Below are 19,174 nucleotides of genomic sequence, written 5' to 3' on the forward strand. Positions count from 1 at the left end.
TGGAACTGTCAGACGGATACCCTAGCGTACAAGCACCGACCTGTTGTATATGAAACTCCCACCCTCAGGAACATCTACAAGGTCCTAGCCACTCAATATGACCCTCTTGGACTTCTTTTGCCCTACACCACTCGAGCCAAGGTCATAATTAGACAACTATGGAATAAGCAGCGGGGTTGGGATGATCCAAACTTACCACCTGAACTCTTGCAGTCCTGGCGCGTCTGGGAGAATGAACTTCAGTACCTGCCAAGCATCACCCTCCCTAGGACTTATGTCCCTCCTGAGGTGGAGAAGGATGGTGCCATACATGAAGTCCACATATTTTCAGATGCTTCAGAACAGGCATATGGAGCTGTGGCATACATGAGGACCACTGACAAAGGAGGCCAAGTGTACCTGTCTTTTATGGTAGCTCGATCCCGAGTGGCCCCCAAACGTTCTCATTCCATTCCTCGATTGGAACTTTGTGGAGCTCTTGTGGCCGCTCAGTTAGCTAGATTGCTTCAGAGGGAACTGACCTTGCAGATTGAGACCACGGTGTTATGGACGGACTCTTCCACTGTCCTTACCTGGCTGACCTCTGAATCCTGCCACTACAAAGTTTTTGTTGGCAATAGAGTCGCCGAAATCCAGGAGCTAACAGAAAAGTGTTCCTGGCGCTATGTGGCTTCGGCGAGCAATCCTGCAGATGACCTCACTAGAGGCAAACCTCTGAATGTCCTTACAGGGACCAACAGATGGTCTCAAGGACCTCCCTTTTTACTCCAAGATTCAGCTACCTGGCCAGTGATGCCAAGAACAGACCTGACAGATGACCCCACAGAAATAAGGAAGTCTGCCTTCTGCGGAGCCACAGCAGTACCACCCCAATCCATTATCTTTGATTCTCGGAATCATGAGACCTGGCAAGAACTCTTGTATATCACTGCTAAGGTAATTGCGGTAAACTCTAGGTCTGATTCCTTTCCAAATGCAGATAATTATCGTCAAGCTGAGATCCTTATTCTCAAGCGAGTACAGCAGGAGTCTTTCCCCAATGACTATCAACATTTGGAGAAAGGGAAACCAGTGTCTTCGGACAGTAACCTTCTTACCTTAGCTCCTGAACTGGACAGATGTAGTGGTTTAATCCGAGTGGGAGGTCGATTGAGGAGAGCTGAGTCCATAGAAGAATGTACCTTACACCCCATTGTATTGGACGCTCATCATCCAGTCACCCGGCTACTGATTAAGCATTATGATTGCAAGCTGCATCACCCAGGACCTGAGCGGGTCTTTGCCGAAATGCGGTGCTATTATTGGATCATCCGTGGCCTTGAAGCCATTCGTCGGCACCAGCATGGGTGTCCAGAGTGTCAGCGTTGGAGGGCACAGCCAACTATTCCTAAGATGGCAGACTTGCCTTCTGCCCGTCTCCATCTCCACAAACTTGCCTTTTACTCATGTGGTGTAGACTGCTTTGGGCCAATTCTGATTAAAATTGGGAGATGCACAGAAAAAAGCTGGGGGATAATCTTCAAGTGTCTAACTACCAGAGCGGTGCACTTGGACCTCCTCAGTACCATGAATACTGATTCCTTCCTAATGGCCCTTAGGCGGTTTGTTGCACAAAGGGGAACACCAGTGGAACTGTGGTCAGACAGAGGAACAAACTTCAAAGGGGGTGAAAGAGAGCTGAGAGAGGCCTTCACTGAAATGGCTCCTGACTTACAGAAACAGCTTGCTCGTCTAAGGATCCAATTTCACTTCAATCCTCCAGCAGCCCCACATTTTGGAGGAGTTTGGGAGAGAGAGGTACGATCTGTAAAGTCAGCCCTTTATACTACCGTGGGAGCTCAGTCAGTTCCAGAAGAAGTCCTGCTGACAGTCCTCCTAGAGGTGGAAGCTATTCTTAACTCGAAGCCTTTAGGGTACGTGTCTTCGGATGTTGCAGACATTGACCCAGTGACACCAAACAGTTTGCTCATGGGGCGGCCGGATGGTTCCTTGCCACAGGTAATCTACTTGGAGTCTGAATTGTTGAGTCGCAAACGCTGGAGGCATTCGCAAGTCCTGGCAGATAACTTTTGGTCCAGGTTTATCCGAAACTACCTTCCAGGTCTCCAGACACGGCAAAAGTGGCAGTCCTCTCCCGCAGACTTAACAGACTTGTTTGTTATGATTGTAGATCCTCAGATGCCTAGGGCCCTCTGGCCTGTTGGACATGTCATCAAGACACACCACAGTTCGGATGGGCATGTCAGATCTGCTGACGTAGATATAAAGGGGCAAGTCTACACTCGACCAGTAGCACGGTTGGTGATCCTGCCAGCTCTGCCAGATAATGAAAACGGCCCTACTGACTCAACTTAAGTCACCTTTTCGTAGAAGCAAAGTTGCATAGCACCTTTGGGGGCAGCTGTATAAAAGGCTCCTGGAGAAATGAAGTCTGTTATTGAGGGACTCCTATTTTGATAGTTTGTAGAGCGTATTTCCAGGTGCATCCAGTAGGAGGCATTATTGTACAAGTTTGCTGCCTGCTGCCTTATTGTATTATTACTGAGAGAACGGCAGCTGCGCACTTAGTTTTCCTGCCTGTTATTTGGATGTGTGTTGGCGGTTGGTGTTTCAAAGTATTAGTTCATGACCATAAGGTAAGTTTCTATATGTTGTTAAATGTGTTTGAAACGTATAATTTAACTTTGTAGGTTAAATAATATGTACAGACATGTAACGATTCACGTGTGATCGTTCGATAGATAAACAAGATATGCTATGTAATTTCTGCGAAATACAGAGTTAGATGTTACAGTTTACATAGTAATCTGTCTGTAATCGGTCTTGTTTTGATACTGTGGAAGGATTAGCCAGTATTACTGCCTTTTTGATTATGTTATTTGGGAATTAATGCCCAGTTTGTTAATGGACCTGGATTTATTAATATATATATATTAATCCTGAAATAATTTTATGGGACCAGACCAATGGTTATATAGTCTCCAATTGCATCCTCTGCATACTGATAACTTCAGCTGTTGTTTAGATTATGTTGAAAATGTTAGTATTCTTGATTAGGAAGTGCCTGATTTATGTGTGAACATGTACCTGTTTATTTATACTGTTATGTTTTGTTATTTTTAGACTAATATTCAATACACTTTGGAAAGAAGCTCCAGTCTCCTCATTCTTTGTGTCCTGACCGACACACCAGGAGTGTATACTGCTGATAGTTAGAACCAGAGCCTAGCAGTCTCCTTTCCTCTCCAACATTTCATATTACTATTTTACTATATTTTTTATCAAACAAAGCAGACTTGGTAATAAGGAGATTCTTTCATTAAAAATTAAAATATGTATGAAGTAATCATACATAATATTTTGCATATACATTTTTGAATTCATTATCATTAATTATATATTAAATTAATTATGTAATGGTTGGTCATGAATAACACATCAAATATTTGTAGCTCTGATGCAAAAAAATCTCTAGAGTTCTAGATATTTCTTGAGTCTTCCTTATGCACAGAATGTTTTTGTGCAGAATAAAATCAGAAGTTCATTGATGCACAACTAGTTTTAATCATCAAAATCAATAAAACAGATATTTACTTTGTTTCTCTATTTGTCCAGGAAATCGCTGGTTCTGACACATGCTCATGGTCTTAACTGTGATTGTCCTGACCCCCCCCGTAACATTCAAGAAGGTTCATGTGTATCCTGCAATAGCCTGAAGACACACTTTTGTATCATGCAATTTATAGGATTTAGGAAAGGTTTGTTTTGTTTATCTATCTGTCTTGTTTTGTAACCTTTTTCAAACCTTTGCTCTCTAGAGCATCACATGACGCAAAGTTTGTCTGCTCCTGTTATTGTTCACTATGTTTACTACATATACTCTTCAGTGGATGAACAGAGAGAACTCACAGCACGTCTATCCTCTTACAAGAAGAAGGTATGCTGTGTTCATTATTTAATTGGCTCTTAATGAAGGCTCTGTTGGCTAATAAAACCTTACACTTTCCCTTTTTGAGCTAATGAACCTCTGGAGGAAGTGATTACATTTGTTATTAAACAGGTAGAGGCTCAGATGCTCGAGTGATTAATTCCCATGGTAATTCTTTTCCCACATTCTAAGGCACAGTCTAAAAATAATAATAGATGCAATTTAACTAATTTTACACCATCTATCTTTTTTATTTGCAAATGTTCTGCCACTCATGAATAAAGCGTGACTTTGTTTTTTGGAAACCAGTAAAAGAGAAAAATGTTTTATTGTTTTGAAACATACACATACATTTATTTACAAACACATTTGATTATGATTGATTATGTTTGCATCCTAACTATATACTTTTGTAATGTGAATAAGCATCCCCTTTGTGGTTAGAATCCATTACTCATCTATCACATATACATTTCAAGCCAGGTTTACCTATATCATGGCCATATGAAAGATAGCTTTAATTATTGTGTGGAAAGACCGTGGAGATGACGTGAAGGTCAGGAGATTATACTGCCCATTTAATCTGCAGAGAGAAGCCAGAATCATTAGTTAACATAGCAGCAGACTGACAGGGTTGTATACTAAAGTAATAAGGGTGGACTTCAGCTCTCTAATTGCACTTCCACAGACTTCAGAAGCAGATTCAGACACAGCAGGCAGGCGGCTGGCTGACAAGCTGAGATACTGGCACCATGTGAGATATATCTCATCTTAGAAGAAAGGGAAATTCAGATGTAGCTTTAGATAACGTCAAAATAATGTTTTGAAGATCTGCATGGAATGACAACTAAAGGGTCACAGAAACCCAGTTATGTTTATAGATATTGTTAAACAAGCCATTTGTGAGTTTGTTGGTGAGTTTATCTGTTATTTTACAGGAATTCCAGGCATGTTGGCAAATGAAGGCATCTTCTGTGATCTTTCCCTGCAGTTATGGCAATTGTCAAGCATTTCATGGCATTCTCTTGTAGATTTGACCTTAAGCCCAGAAGGTCACACCCATCGCTAATCCTCATTGCTATTTGTCAGCCATTGTTGCTACATGCCACCACCTCTTAAAGGTCACCCGTTTCGATTTTTCTTTTCTCACTGTTCCAGACCCCAAGTATGGAGCCAGCCTCACTAAATCAGGAAGTTTTAACCCCTATCTCTATTTTCTGCCATCCAGCTGTGTGGACGCAGGAATGAAATAATTGCCTCAGGGTAGCAGCAATGTTTCCTTGGTGGCTTACATAAAGTGTAGGAGAGTGGGCGTCTCCTTTAGCGCTAATAGGGTGTCTCCTACCTTTCAGCCGTTTAGATGTCATAGAAGATTAATATCTCAAGGCTTGCCCTTTTTAAGACTCATTTATTACCCCCGGCTCATCTTTTTACTGGAAAAAATAAGGAAATGAATCAAGTCCTCCTCATGTAATTTGCCTTTATTTATTCATCATTTATTGTTCATAAAAATTTTTTTAGATGTCATTTTCTGAAAAAAAATACTCTCATGTGGTATATATTTAATTAAGCAAGATAAAAATAGTAAACATTCTCACAATATCTATCTATATTTTTTTTTTTACTCCAAGTGTCATGTTTGTTCCAGGAGAGAGACCTGTTGAGGCAAGGATTTATTTACAAGCAGTATGATTTATTTCAATAAACAAAAGAGATATTCCAGCAAAACAAAGAAGAGAGTAATCCAACACAGAGAATACATAAAACACAACAGCTTCACACATTGCATGTAAAGACAATGACCAACCAAGACTAATGAAAGTGGTATATAAGCTGCGTTCATGCTATGTTGTAATTACCGTAATTTCGAGATGACCACATGTGACGTTCAACTCTGAGCTGTTCGAAGTCCTCAGATTTGGAATTATGTGTTTCTATAGCAACACTTGCCAAAGCATTCATGTGCTCGTAGAACTTGTAATTACAACTTGTAAGCTGGGAATGTTCTGAGAGCTACGACTTGGATCACATGACCGCTGTACCACCTGATCGCTGCCAGATTCATTTAGACTCTACTTAGGTGCTACTTCCAAATCCGAGGATGTGGACAGCTCCACGGTAAAACGTCACATGTTGTCATCTCTAAATGACGGTTATTATTACATGATATGAATGCAGCAATATACATAGGATAACAAATGCATGGCTAAACAAGGCACAGGTGAGAGTCATTAGTAGCTGTGAAAATGGAAACAAACTAGAAAATGGAACAAGGGAAACAGCCATGGGATACAAAGGAAAAACAAGCAAGAAGGGAATTACGGTAACACTTTATAATAACGTTCAGTTGTAAGTCATTTATAAGTGATTAGTTAATGATGAACTAATCATTTACAAAACATAACTATGTGTTCATAAATGATTAATAAGTGATATGTTAATATTTGTATCTATGTTTTGTAGATTAAGTTATAAATCCTTTACAAGTGATTAGATAATGATGAACTAATCATTTAGAAAACATGACTATACGTTCACAAATGATTATTAAGTAATATGCTAACGATGTACAAATCTGTCATAAGTTATCTTAAAAAAATAGCATATCATGAATTAATTAAACAGATCCTTAGTAGATGATTAATAAGTTACTAGTTAATATATTATTAATCACTTATAAATCATTGAAATGTCAACATTGTATTATTATCTCACAGTGTTGAAATACTCCATGTGTGTCAGAGAAGACATCTGTCTACACCCTCACCAGTCAGCCCTTACATTGCAGTACACACTACAAAGTATTCAAAATCTCTTGTGTAAACGCATGAATAAATCATTTACCAAGCTTTCTGCATCTCTTATTCTAAAGTGTAAACTACTCATCAGTTGTAAATGTTTTACTCATCATTCGTAGATCTTTCACCCCAGTGTGTACACACACACAACCTGTAACTGGCAGGTTTTTAAAACATTTACAAGTGATGAGTAGTTTACACTTTAGAATATGGGAAGCAGAAAGCTTTGTAAATGATTTATTCATGCGTTTACACAACAGGTTTTGAATACTTTTGTATTGTGTACTGCAATGTAAGGGCTGACTGGTGAGGGTGTAGACAGATGTCTTCTCTGACATACATGGAGTATTTCAACGCTGTGCACTTGAGTGAACTAGATCACTAGATCCCACAAAGAACACAATTCTGTGCTGATGAGAGAACAACCCACTGGAATCCCCTGACTGTAAGTCATTTACACATGTTTATTCACTTGACAGCAAATAATTTATTATTCTTTAAAAAAAAATAGTTTTAGCATAATTGCATTTTTGGGCTTTTTAACAGACTAGCTTACAACTTTAATGAAACATACATACATTATATATACTGATCATTTACTAATGGTTTAATCATCATTTGTTCATGATTAACAAATGTTTGAGACAATAGTACAATGATGACATTTCAATGATTTATAAGTGATTAATAATAAAATGATGAATAAAATGATTCATTGAATTTACAAAATGTTTTTAAGTGGTTGCAATCAATTTATTTTAACTACATTTAAGTAAACAAATTTAGTTGACTAACTTTCTATTTTTTTTTTTATTTAAATGAAGCTAAAATAAATAGTTTGCAACCACTTACCTTAAAAAAATGTGTATAATTTTTTTGTGTATCAACCATTTACTAAGGATCTGTTTAATTATTTCATGATGCTATTTTTTTAAGATAACTTACGACAGATTTGAAAATCGTTAGCATATTACTTAATAATCATTTGTGAATGTATAGTCATGTTTTGTAAATGATTAGTTAATCATCATCTAATCACTTGTAAATTATTTATAACTTAATCTACAATACATAGATACAAATATTAACATATCACTTATTAATCATTTAAGAACACATAGTCATGTTTTGTAAATGATTAGTTCATCATTAACTAATTACTTGTAAATTAATTATAAAAACACAAATTGTTAGCAAATCACTTATTAATCGCTTTTGGATGTTTTGTAAATGATTAGTTCATCATTAACTAATTACTTGTAAATTAATTATAAAAACACAAATTGTTAGCAAATCACTTATTAATCGCTTTTGGATGTTTTGTAAATGATTAGTTCATCATTAACTAATTACTTGTAAATTAATTATAAAAACACAAATTGTTAGCAAATCACTTATTAATCGCTTTTGGATGTTTTGTAAATGATTAGTTCATCATTAACTAATTACTTGTAAATTAATTATAAAAACACAAATTGTTAGCAAATCACTTATTAATCGCTTTTGGATGTTTTGTAAATGATTAGTTCATCATTAACTAATTACTTGTAAATTAATTATAAAAACACAAATTGTTAGCAAATCACTTATTAATCGCTTTTGGATGTTTTGTAAATGATTAGTTCATCATTAACTAATTACTTGTAAATTAATTATAAAAACACAAATTGTTAGCAAATCACTTATTAATCGCTTTTGGATGTTTTGTAAATGATTAGTTCATCATTAACTAATTACTTGTAAATTAATTATAAAAACACAAATTGTTAGCAAATCACTTATTAATCGCTTTTGGATGTTTTGTAAATGATTAGTTCATCATTAACTAATCACTTATAAATGACTTACAACTGAACATTATTATAAAGTGTTACCATGTACTTGGCACTTTATGACATGGAACAGGACAAATGTAAGGTGGAAATGAGATCAGTATTCATTCCTTTATTGTCATTTTGACAAGTTAAAATGTAATTAATTATAAGCCATACACTTGCACATGAATCTACAATTCAAAGTATTTAAGAGTAGGTTCAGAAAGATCAGCAGCACATTTATTTGGGGAGAAGTTTTGTTTGAAAAATAAATGTTTCATCTATTCTATTGACCAAGACTGAGCTAAATCTGACACCTCAGGCAGGAGATTCTGGATTCCAATCAGAGATAAGCACGAGACACAGAAGAGACTAATCAACTGCTGAGATCTCGAGAGACTGGTCAAACAAAGGAGGAGAACAGGTTCATGAAGCTGGAAGAAAAGAACAGGGATTTAGATGATATGGTGTTTAGGTTCTGCAGCACAATCTGGTGAATTAAGCAGTGGCGGACTGTGACATAATGTATGAATTTATACAGCTGCATGGACTTAATGCTGGAAGAACATGGAGATAGCTTTAGGGGTTGGAATTCACAGTACATTCAGTGAACACAGGCATTTTGTAGATATCTTAAAGGGATAGCTCTTCCAAAACTTAAAGTCCTGTTGGGCAAATCCAGTATTATGGATCTGACATTTGCCGTCAGAATGTGAAACATAACTTATTTTATATATAGTATATTATATATCATAGTATATTGAACGATTCATGCATAGTCCTTCCTTCAGTAGTGTCCAGACAGCAGAAAAATTTCAGTATAAAAATTTTTTTCTTTTCTTTTCTTTTCTTTTCTTTTCAGTTTAGATTAAACTTGTTTTGTGGACATGACAAAAAACATCTAGGTTACGTATGTAACCCTCATTCCCAGAACAGACTGACGAATGGGATCACGCCCGAGAGGCCAATCACCTTTGAGTGGTAACAGAACGAGCCAATGGTACGCTGATTACCTTGGTCTGCGGAATTTGCATCGCAAGCTCCGCCCCACTGTGTGGGTATATAAGGAGCTGCGCGAGCAACTCACATTCAAGTCTTCACTAAGGAGCCGAGCATATGACCCAGCCGTTCAGCGGAACAGCAATTGTGGCAAATGGACATAACGTCTCCAATCCCTCCTTCAGGGAACGAGGGTTACATACGTAACCTAGACGTTCCCTTTCAGTCGGTCACGTTCAACGTTACGTCAGAACAGACTGACGAATGGGGTCCCTTCCAAAACGCCACAGTGGCTGTCTTCCAGTGACCTGTGTAAGTGATAGCACAGTGATACCCTGTCGTGAGGCCAGCACGAGCGAAGGGCTATCCCTAACACAGAATGCACTGGGTAGCTGTGACGAGTGGGGGCGGGGCCGAGAGCCATGGGAACGGAGCGAGGCCGGTGAAGTAATTGATAATGAGCAACACTTGCACCACTCACTGGTCTCAAGTCTCACAGAGGAGCTCCGGAAGGATAAAAGGGAGGAGTGACGACAGTGAAAGACGAGAGAGGACCAGGCCTGGAGTTTATTTTGTGTTTTGGTTTTGTTTGTGCGCGACAGTCATCCACGAGGGGCTGTCGCGCTATTTTGTGTTTGTTTATTTTATTAAAGTTTGTTTAAATGTCCGCCGGTTCCCGCCTCCTCCTTCCCGAACTATGAACTTTGTTACATTGGTGCCGAAACCTGGGAGGAAGGAGGGTGTCTACCAGACACGCCTATGCTCTGAAGTGGAACCTCTTCGTCACTTGGTGTTCTTCACGTCAAGAAGACCCCTGGAAATGCCAGATCGGGTCAGTGCTTTCCTTTCTTCAGGAAGGGTTGGAATGAAGGCTGCCTCCTTCCACCCTGAAGGTCTATGTGGCTGCCATTGCGGCTCACCATGATCCTGTTGACGGTAAGTCTCTTGGGAAACATGACCTGATTGTCAGGTTCCAGAGAGGGGCCATGAGGCTCAGTCCGCCTCGCCCCCAACAAGTTCCCTCTTGGGATCTCACAGTTGTTTAATCCGCACTGCAGAGAGCTCCTTTCAAACCCTTGCTTTCAGTGGAGCTAAAATTATTATCATTAAAAACTGCGCTCCTGACGGCTTTGGCTTCGGTTAAGAGGGTCGGGGACTTGCAGGCATTTTCAGTTGACGAAGCATGCCTGGAATTCGGGCTGGCCAACTCTCACGTTATCTTGAGACCCCGGCCTGGATACGTGCCCAAAGTTCCCACCACTCCTTTTAGAGATCAGGTGGTGAACATGCAAGAGCTGCATGATCCTGTTGACGGTAAGTCTCTTGGGAAACATGACCTGATTGTCAGGTTCCAGAGAGGGGCCATGAGGCTCAGTCCGCCTCGCCCCCAACAAGTTCCCTCTTGGGATCTCACAGTTGTTTAATCCGCACTGCAGAGAGCTCCTTTCAAACCCTTGCTTTCAGTGGAGCTAAAATTATTATCATTAAAAACTGCGCTCCTGACGGCTTTGGCTTCGGTTAAGAGGGGCGGGGACTTGCTGGCATTTTCAGTTGACGAAGCATGCCTGGAATTCGGGCTGGCCAACTCTCACGTTATCTTGAGACCCCGGCCTGGATACGTGCCCAAAGTTCCCACCACTCCTTTTAGAGATCAGGTGGTGAACATGCAAGAGCTGCCCCCGGAGGAGGCAAACCCAGCCCTGGCGCTGCTCTGTCCAGTACGTGCTCTCTGCACTTACATAGACAGAACTCAGTGCTTCAGGACTTCAGACCAGCTCTGTCTGTTACAGAGGCCAGCAGAAGGGAAAGGCTGTCTCCAAGCAGAGGTTATCCCACTGGATAGTGGATGCTATTGTCTTGGATTATCAGGCTCAAGACCTGCCATGCCCCCTAGGGTGAGAGCTCACTCAACTAGGAGTGTGGCTTCCTCCTGGGCACTGGCGCATGGCACCTCGCTAACAAACATCTGTAGAGCTGCGGGCTGGGCAACACCTAACACATTTGCGAGATTCTATAATCTCCGTGTAGAACCTGTGTCCTCTCATATACATGCCCCTTCAGGCCAGTAAACAGGACCTGCTCGGTGTCAGTTCGCTTGCTGCGCCATTCCACTCCACGGACTGGATGCATGCGCTATTCTCCTCAGGTGAGTTCCACAGTTCAGAACCCTGGGTTCCTCCAGCACTGTTGGTCCTCTCTCATCTTTCACTGTCGTCACTCCTCCCTTTTATCCTTCCGGAGCTCCTCTGTGAGACTCGAGACCGGTGAGTGGTGCAGGTGTCGCTCATTATTAATTACTCCACCGGCCTCGCCCCGTTCTCATGGCTCTCGGCCCCGCCCCCACTCGTCACATACCCCCATCGCCCCTCGCAGGCCGGGGGGTACTCCTGAGACTGTGCTCCACTCCCCCCTACCCCCCGGCGGCCGCGGAGTACCAGGGGGTAAGGACAGACAGACGAGGCGAGAGAAAAGGAGACGGAAGGATGAGGAGAGACAGATACGAGAGAGGGGAGAGAGGAAAAGAAAAAAAAGAAAATTATCGGTCCGGTTCCCGGACACACTGCCGCTTGGTACTCAACCGGTTGAAAGGCTCTCACTCGCGGTGCCATGCAATGGTACTGGACATCGTTGGTGGACGGCCCACCACTCCTCCGCCTCCCGGCGGACGGCGATGGCCCCTCCTATTGAGGGCAGCTGGCAGCGAGTCCCCCGTTCCCTGCTCCTCCCCAATCATAGCGGACGGCAGCAGGCTCCGGCCTCCTGGTGAATGGGGCCGACTCCTCCGCTCCCTCACGGACGGCAGCCACCCCTCCTCGACCCAGGAGCGCGGCAGTGAGCTCTCCGTCTCACCTCGTCTTCCATAGTTCCAGCACCACCGCCTCGGGCAGCCACCGGCGGTCTCTCCGCTTGTTTCTGCTGCCCGATCTCCTCAGCACCGCGAGCCCTAGCCGAAGTGATGGTAGCTACCACCTGAGATGGCAAGGTACCTAAACCTTCCATGACCCGTCCAGAACCCACACATGTAGGTTGCAAAGATCAGGACGCGGGTGCCAGAGGGTGCCCCGTCTCTGAGAAAGAAGGTCCTTCCTCAGAGGGATTGGCCAGGGAGGGGCTGTCGCGAGGAGTACAAGTTCGGAGAACCAGGTCCAATAAGGCGCAACCATGAGGACCTGCTCCTCGTCCTCCCTGATTTTGCACAATGTCTGTGCAAGAAGGCTCTTTGGGGGAAACGCATACTTAAGCAGGCCCTGCAGTCAGCTGTGTGCCAGAGCGTCCGTGCCAAGGGTGCCCTCGGTCAGGAAGTAAAACAACTGGCAGTGGGAATTGTCTGGAGTGGCAAACAGGTCTACCTGAGCGTCTCCAAAGCGTTCCCAAATCAGCTGAACCGACTGGGGATGGAGTCTCCATTCCCCGGGGCGAGACTGCTGTCGTGAGAGCTCGTTGGCTGCACGATTGAGCCTGCCCGGGATGTGAACGGCACGAAGTGACCTCAGATGCTTCTGACTCCACAAGAGGAGATGGCGAGCGAGTTGCAACATGCGACGGGAGCGTAGACCGCCCTGACGGTTGATGAACGCTACGGTCGCAATGTTGTCCGTACGGACCAGAACGTGGTGGCTCGTTCTGTTACCACTCGAAGGTGATTGGGTTCTCGGGCGAAATCCCATTCATCAGTCAGTCAAGTCACCTTTATTTATATAGAGCTTTTAACAATACAGATTGTGTCAAAGCAACTGTACAGCATTAATTAGGAAAATAGTGTGTCAATAATGCAAAATGACAATAGTAAACACTCAATTTTCAGTTCAAGTCAGTTCATTATTGAATTCAGTGATGTCATCATCCAGCTCAGTTCAGTTTAAATAGTATCTGTGCAATCAAGTCGACGATATCGCTGGAAATTAAGTGTCCCCAACTAAGCAAGCCAGAGGCGACAGCGGCAAGGAACCAAAACACCATCGGCAAGGAACCAAAACTCCATCGGTGACAGAATGGAGAAAAAAAACCTTGGGAGAAACCAGCAGTTCAGTTCTCCTCTGTCCAGACGAAACCAGCCGTTCAGTTCCAGGCTGCAGCAAAGTCACATTGTGCAGCGCACTCAACTGCAGTGCAGGGAGTCAGTACAATTTGTAGGAATACTGTGAATGGAAATCAATGGATTTCCGAAACAATAATAGCCAGATAATGGAGCAGGGTTATTATTATTATTATTATTATTATTATTATGTTATTGTTTTCAAAAGTATGAGGAAAATAAGTGCTATGAATGTGGCATCTCAGTGTTATGGACATGGCAGTTCTGAAAGCGACAGTGGGAAACCAGATGTTGACCTCAGAAACTGTGTAAAAGCTGCATAACTGATTAAATTGAAATTGAAATTGCAATGTTATCTTGTACAGTTGCTAAACCACAAAAGGCTGCCATTTATGATACAGTGTGATTTCACAGATCAAAGCAGCTCTATCTGAATCAAATGCCTTCGATGTTTGTGATTCTCCACTGATATCTGATATGAAGCATCTGCAATGGCACCATCTGTACCATGTAATTATGGGATTTTCATGTAAAAAGTGAGAGCATTTGTTGATCATCGTTTAAAATTGAGAAGATAACTTTGCATTGGAAGTTTGAATTTATTGTATGAATATCGTTTGTGTGATAAAATTTATGGATGTGACAGCATGGAGATTCAGTGCTGTTAAGACAAAATAAACATGTATATATTTCGCAGACATTTTGTCTTTCTGGAAATTACTTATTGAAAACATAAATTGAAAATGAAAAGCATGAAATAGGTTTCAGAATGTTGTAGAAAATGCAAAATGCAAAGTTGTGTTTTTAAGAAACCTCCATGTAGTTATTTTCTGAAAACAAGGTCACAAAAGATCTTCACCTCCATTGCAGCTATCCAATCTCATTGTCCATCCTGCATATTCATATCTCACATTGTGCCTGATCTCTCAATAGCAAACAGCAAAACCTTTGCCGATGATTCACTCTTTAAAGGGTTAGTTCACCCAAAAATGAAAAGTGAGCTGAGTGCAACGATAGAGCTTGAACGATCAAAGACAATTTTTAATATAACTCAGACTGGATTCGTCTGAAAGAAGAAAGTCATATACACCTAGGATGCATCGGGGGTGAGTAAAACGCAGTCTAATTGTAATGTGGTGTTTGGGTTTTGTTATGTTCATGTTTTCATGTCTTTTATTTTGTAATTGTTTCACCCTGTTTGTGTCATGTTTCCCTAGCCCTCATGTATTCATGCCATTGGTTCTCTTGTTCATTGTGTCATGTTCTGATTGGTTGTCCTAGTCATGTGTCTTGTTTCCCATAGGTTTGTTCTTGTCATGTGACCCTCTTGTCTGCTATAAGTAGCCCTCATGTTGCCATTGTCTTTCGTCATGTATTGATGTTGTAACCCGCTGTCGGTGAGTCTAGTCTGTTTATGCCTCGTCAAGCCTGTTCAAGTCAAGCTTAGTCAAGTCTGTTCATGTCAAGTCAAGTCTGTTCCTGTCAAGTCAAGTCTCGGAATATTGTTTGGCTGTTTGAATCACTTGTAAATAAACTGCACTTGGGTTCTTCACTACACTCGCCTTCAGTGGATTGATTCGTTACAGAATACACGACCCTTAAAATTAACCCAGCAGTTTCACGCCTCCTCTGCCTTCGTCAAGGTGACAGGCCTATAGAGGATTATGTGAGTGATTTTTGTAAACTTTGTTATCAGGTGAACTTTAACGATTTTGCTCTCAAGGACACTTTCTGTTTTGGTTTGGACAATAGCATTTCACAATTAATGCCACGCAATACCCCACACTGGTCACTTGAACAATACATTGATCATGCTCTGCTGTTGTGCGGCTCATCGTACACTGTGGGTTTTGCGGATAAGGAGCCCCGCAATACTACAGTGCCCACCACACCAGAGCCTCTTCACATCCCGACCATCATGTCTGGAGTTGTTCACGTCACGCCTGCTACTCCAGGGTCTGCTCACGTCACGCCTGCCAAGCCACAGCCTGCACACGTCATATCTGCTATGCCAAAGCCTGCTCACGTAATGCCCGCTACTCCAGGACCTGCTCACATCATGCCAGTTAAGTTAAAGTTTACTCATGTCATATCTACCAATTCAGAACCTGTTCCCTTAATTTCTACCAAGCCAGAGTCTGCTAACGTCATGTCTGCTACCCCAGGGCCTGCTCATGTCACGTCTGCCAAGCCAGAGCTTGCTCATGTCATGCCGGCACCTCAGGAGATTCTTTACAAGATGGCCGCCACGCCTGCGTCCCCGGCCAAGATGGCCACTACGCCTAAGTCGGACGCGGAGCTTGGGCTTGGACAGAAAGGTCTGACTGCTAGTGTGATGGACCCACCTCTGATGTCGGTGCGAGCTGCAGGCATCCCGGTAACGTCAGCGCTCTCATGCCCCGATATTTTAGAGGTCATTCCACACTCTGCTGCCCTTCCTGTAATGGCGGTCGTCATTTTGAGCATGTGGGCTGCACACTGTGCTCCAGAGGCCTCTCCTGTCCACGAGTCTGCTCCTGAGGCCTCTCCTGTCCACGAGTCCGCTCCAGAGGCTTCTCATGTCCATGAAGCTGCCTCAGAGGCCTCTCCTGCCTATGAATCTGTCTCAGAGCCCAATCCTATCCACAATTCTGCTCCAAGGGCCTTTCCTGTGCCTCCAGAAGTGGTAGCGTCCGCTGCAGAACCTCCAGAGGTGGCGGCATCCGTTGCAGAACCTCCTGAGGTGGTGGTGTCCGCTTCCAAACTCACTGCCTGCCCTGTCACAGCCACAGAGGCCGTTCACGAACTCACAGACTGTCTTGTCACGGCCACGAAGGCCGTTCACAAACTCACTGTCTGCCCTGTCACTGCCACAGAGGCCGTTCACAAACTTACTGTCTATCCTGTTACGGCCATGGAGGCCGTTCATGAACTCACTGTCTGTCCTGTCACAGCCATGGAGGCCATTCTTGACCTCACCGTCTGTCCTGTCACGGCCATGGAGGCCATCCATGAATTCACTGCCTGTCCTGTTACGGCCATGGAGGCCGTTCATGAACTCACTGTCTGTCCTGCCACGGCCAAGGAGGCCGTTCATGAACTCACTGTCTGTCCTGCCACGGCCATGGAGGCCGTTCATGAACTCACTATCTGTCCTTTCACGGCCAAGGAGGCCATTCAAGAACTCTCTGCTTGTTCTGTCAGAGTCAAGTGGTCTGTCCGTTTCTCTGCTCCGCCATGGCTCCCTGCTCTTCCTGCTCCACCATGGCTCCCTGCTCTGCCTGCAGCACCATGGCTGCCCAATCTGCCTGCTCCGTCATGGCTCCCTGCGCTGCCTGTTCCTCTTCATGGGCCTGGCCCTCCGTCCCTCCCCCAGTTCCGCCTCCACTCCACCACCCTCCTGGACTTGTTGGGTTTTGTTTGTGTTTGTTTGGGCGTCTGGAGCAGCCCTTAGAGGGGGGATATGTAATGTGGTGTTTGGGTTTTGTCATTTTCATGTTTTCATGTCTTTTATTTTGTAATTGTTTCACCCTGTTTGTGTCATGTTTCCCTTGCCCTCATGTATTCATGCCATTGGTTCTCTTGTTCATTGTGTCATGTTCTGATTGGTTGTCCTAGTTGTGTGTCTTGTTTCCTATAGGTTTGTTCTTGTCACGTGACCCTCTTGTCTGCTATAAGTAGCCCTCATGTTGCCATTGTCTTTCATCGTGTATTGATGTTGTAACCCGCTGTCGGTGAGTCTAGTCTGTTTATGCCTCGTCAAGCCTGTTCAAGTCAAGTCTAGTCAAGTCTGTTCCTGTCAAGTCTCGGATTATTGTTTGGCTGTTTGAATCACTTGTAAATAAACTGCACTTGGGTTCTTCACTACGCTCGCCTTCAGTGGATTGATTCGTTACACTAATTTAAATTTTTGGGTGAACTAACCCTTTAAGCACTGTGATTTTTCTAAATTACTGTTTTTTTTTTAAGCTGATACATTCATCCCATGAAAAAGAAGGAAAAAATTTACATTTTCTCAGCCTCCTATGTGCTGTCACACCTAATTCATTTTTAAAGTGAACACTGTCTGAACCCAGAGGATTCAAAGAAATAGAAATATATATCTTCTGACTGCAGCAGAGTCATTGGCCTACATTCAAGCTGCTGTATTACTAATGGCGCTTAATTGTTGTCCTCTGTGGCCCTGAGACCAGGTCTCGGTTTGAGTTATAACCCAGAGGGATTTCAAGACTGAGACAAAGGTCTGATATATCAAACCCAGCAGGTCTCGAGAGGTTATATGCTGCCCAGTGGAGATATCCCACCACACTGAAGTATTACTGGCATGCCCCGAGGACACTGGGCCATGGTCCTAATTGAAGTTATCCATGGTTCTTCATTACCCACTCTTTATGTAATCAATTATTCATAGGTCATGGCATTGGTTGAAGTGGGCAGCCTGCAGATAGCAGAAAGGCTATTCTTTCAGCTGTTTGGCTGTGTTTTAATGTGACATATGATATAGAAAAGGATGCAAGGAATATGCTCCATTCTGGAGGGGGCATTTAAAGTGCCAGAAAATCAATACGTTTTTTATATCCAATTTCACACACACACTCACACACACACACAGGGCCGGATTTACCTCTTTTCTTGACATAGGCAAAACTATTTTTTGGGCCCCCCTTCCCTATTAATATAATAGACCTAATATTACCACCCAAGTAAACAAAAATATTTCTCAATCAGTGGAAACCGTTATAGAGTTTTATATCGAAATAAGCGCTTGCGTTCAGTCAATAAAAATCGAATGTAGTTCTTAATTTGTTTGAGAACTGAGAAAGACCGTTCCATATAGGTGCGGCATCGTGGCCACATAACCACTTCGGGAGTGCATTATTTCTTTAATAATTTTAACGGTCTGGAGTCACAAACACACATCAAGACATTATTGTTTCTCAGCCAGTGGCGGCTCGTCGGGGGAGGCAGGGGAGGCACAGCCTCCCTATAATTATGAGGTGAAAATGGGAGGAGGACGATTTAATGTTAATAAAGTTCACAATTCATTTCAGTTTATGTCTCAGAATGTGTATTTTTTGTTTGTAATTTCACAGTTGTAATACCATAACGTGAAAGTGCCGCTTTTCTATCGCGAATGTGCCGAAGCTGCTGATGTAATTGCAACTGCTAGGTGATATAGAAGGGTAGGGGGAGGCCGGGGGAGAGGTAAGTTCTCGTGCCTCCGTTGGTAATAGAAATTAACCAATCAGCAATGGGTGTTCACTTTCAGCGCTGAGGAGTGTTGAGAGAAGAAACCTCTTAAGGGAGGCTAGCCTCCTTCTGATATCAACCAATCATCACAGAGAGACGTAACTTACGTGATATTAGTTTGAACGTCTGCCGCTGCGTTGATAATGTACCAAGTACTTATGATGAGTAGCATATTGAATATTTGATCGCCAACAGATTTACCAAGCTGTCATTCAAACAGTATATATACAAATTTAGGGAAAACAGCCTAAGCGGGATATAGGCTAACGTTACAGCAGTCGGCTAATTTAAATGGCGCAACAGGCAGCTCTCTTTTAACAGACTTTTAAGAAGGGATGGATGTTTACTTCAAGTGATAGGCCAGGTAAGT

At 42.7% G+C, this 19,174-nt stretch overlaps 1 protein-coding gene across 1 annotated transcript in view; it reads left to right on the top strand.

The window, feature by feature from the left end:
• The window catches only part of LOC107564504 (uncharacterized), a 7,252-nt gene extending 2,287 nt beyond the window's left edge, over nt 1-4,965 (top strand). The window contains exons 2-5 of the mRNA XM_016249597.1: nt 13-936; nt 1,015-1,084; nt 3,819-3,937; nt 4,960-4,965. Coding sequence (XP_016105083.1) covers nt 13-936; nt 1,015-1,084; nt 3,819-3,937; nt 4,960-4,965 — 1,119 coding nt within the window. The remainder of the gene's footprint in view (nt 1-12; nt 937-1,014; nt 1,085-3,818; nt 3,938-4,959) is intronic.
• Nucleotides 4,966-19,174: the final 14,209 nt, after the last annotated feature.

This window comes from Sinocyclocheilus grahami, unplaced genomic scaffold (genome assembly GCF_001515645.1).
Source record: "Sinocyclocheilus grahami isolate Dianchi unplaced genomic scaffold, SAMN03320097.WGS_v1.1 scaffold941.1, whole genome shotgun sequence".
NCBI lineage: Eukaryota > Metazoa > Chordata > Actinopteri > Cypriniformes > Cyprinidae > Sinocyclocheilus > Sinocyclocheilus grahami.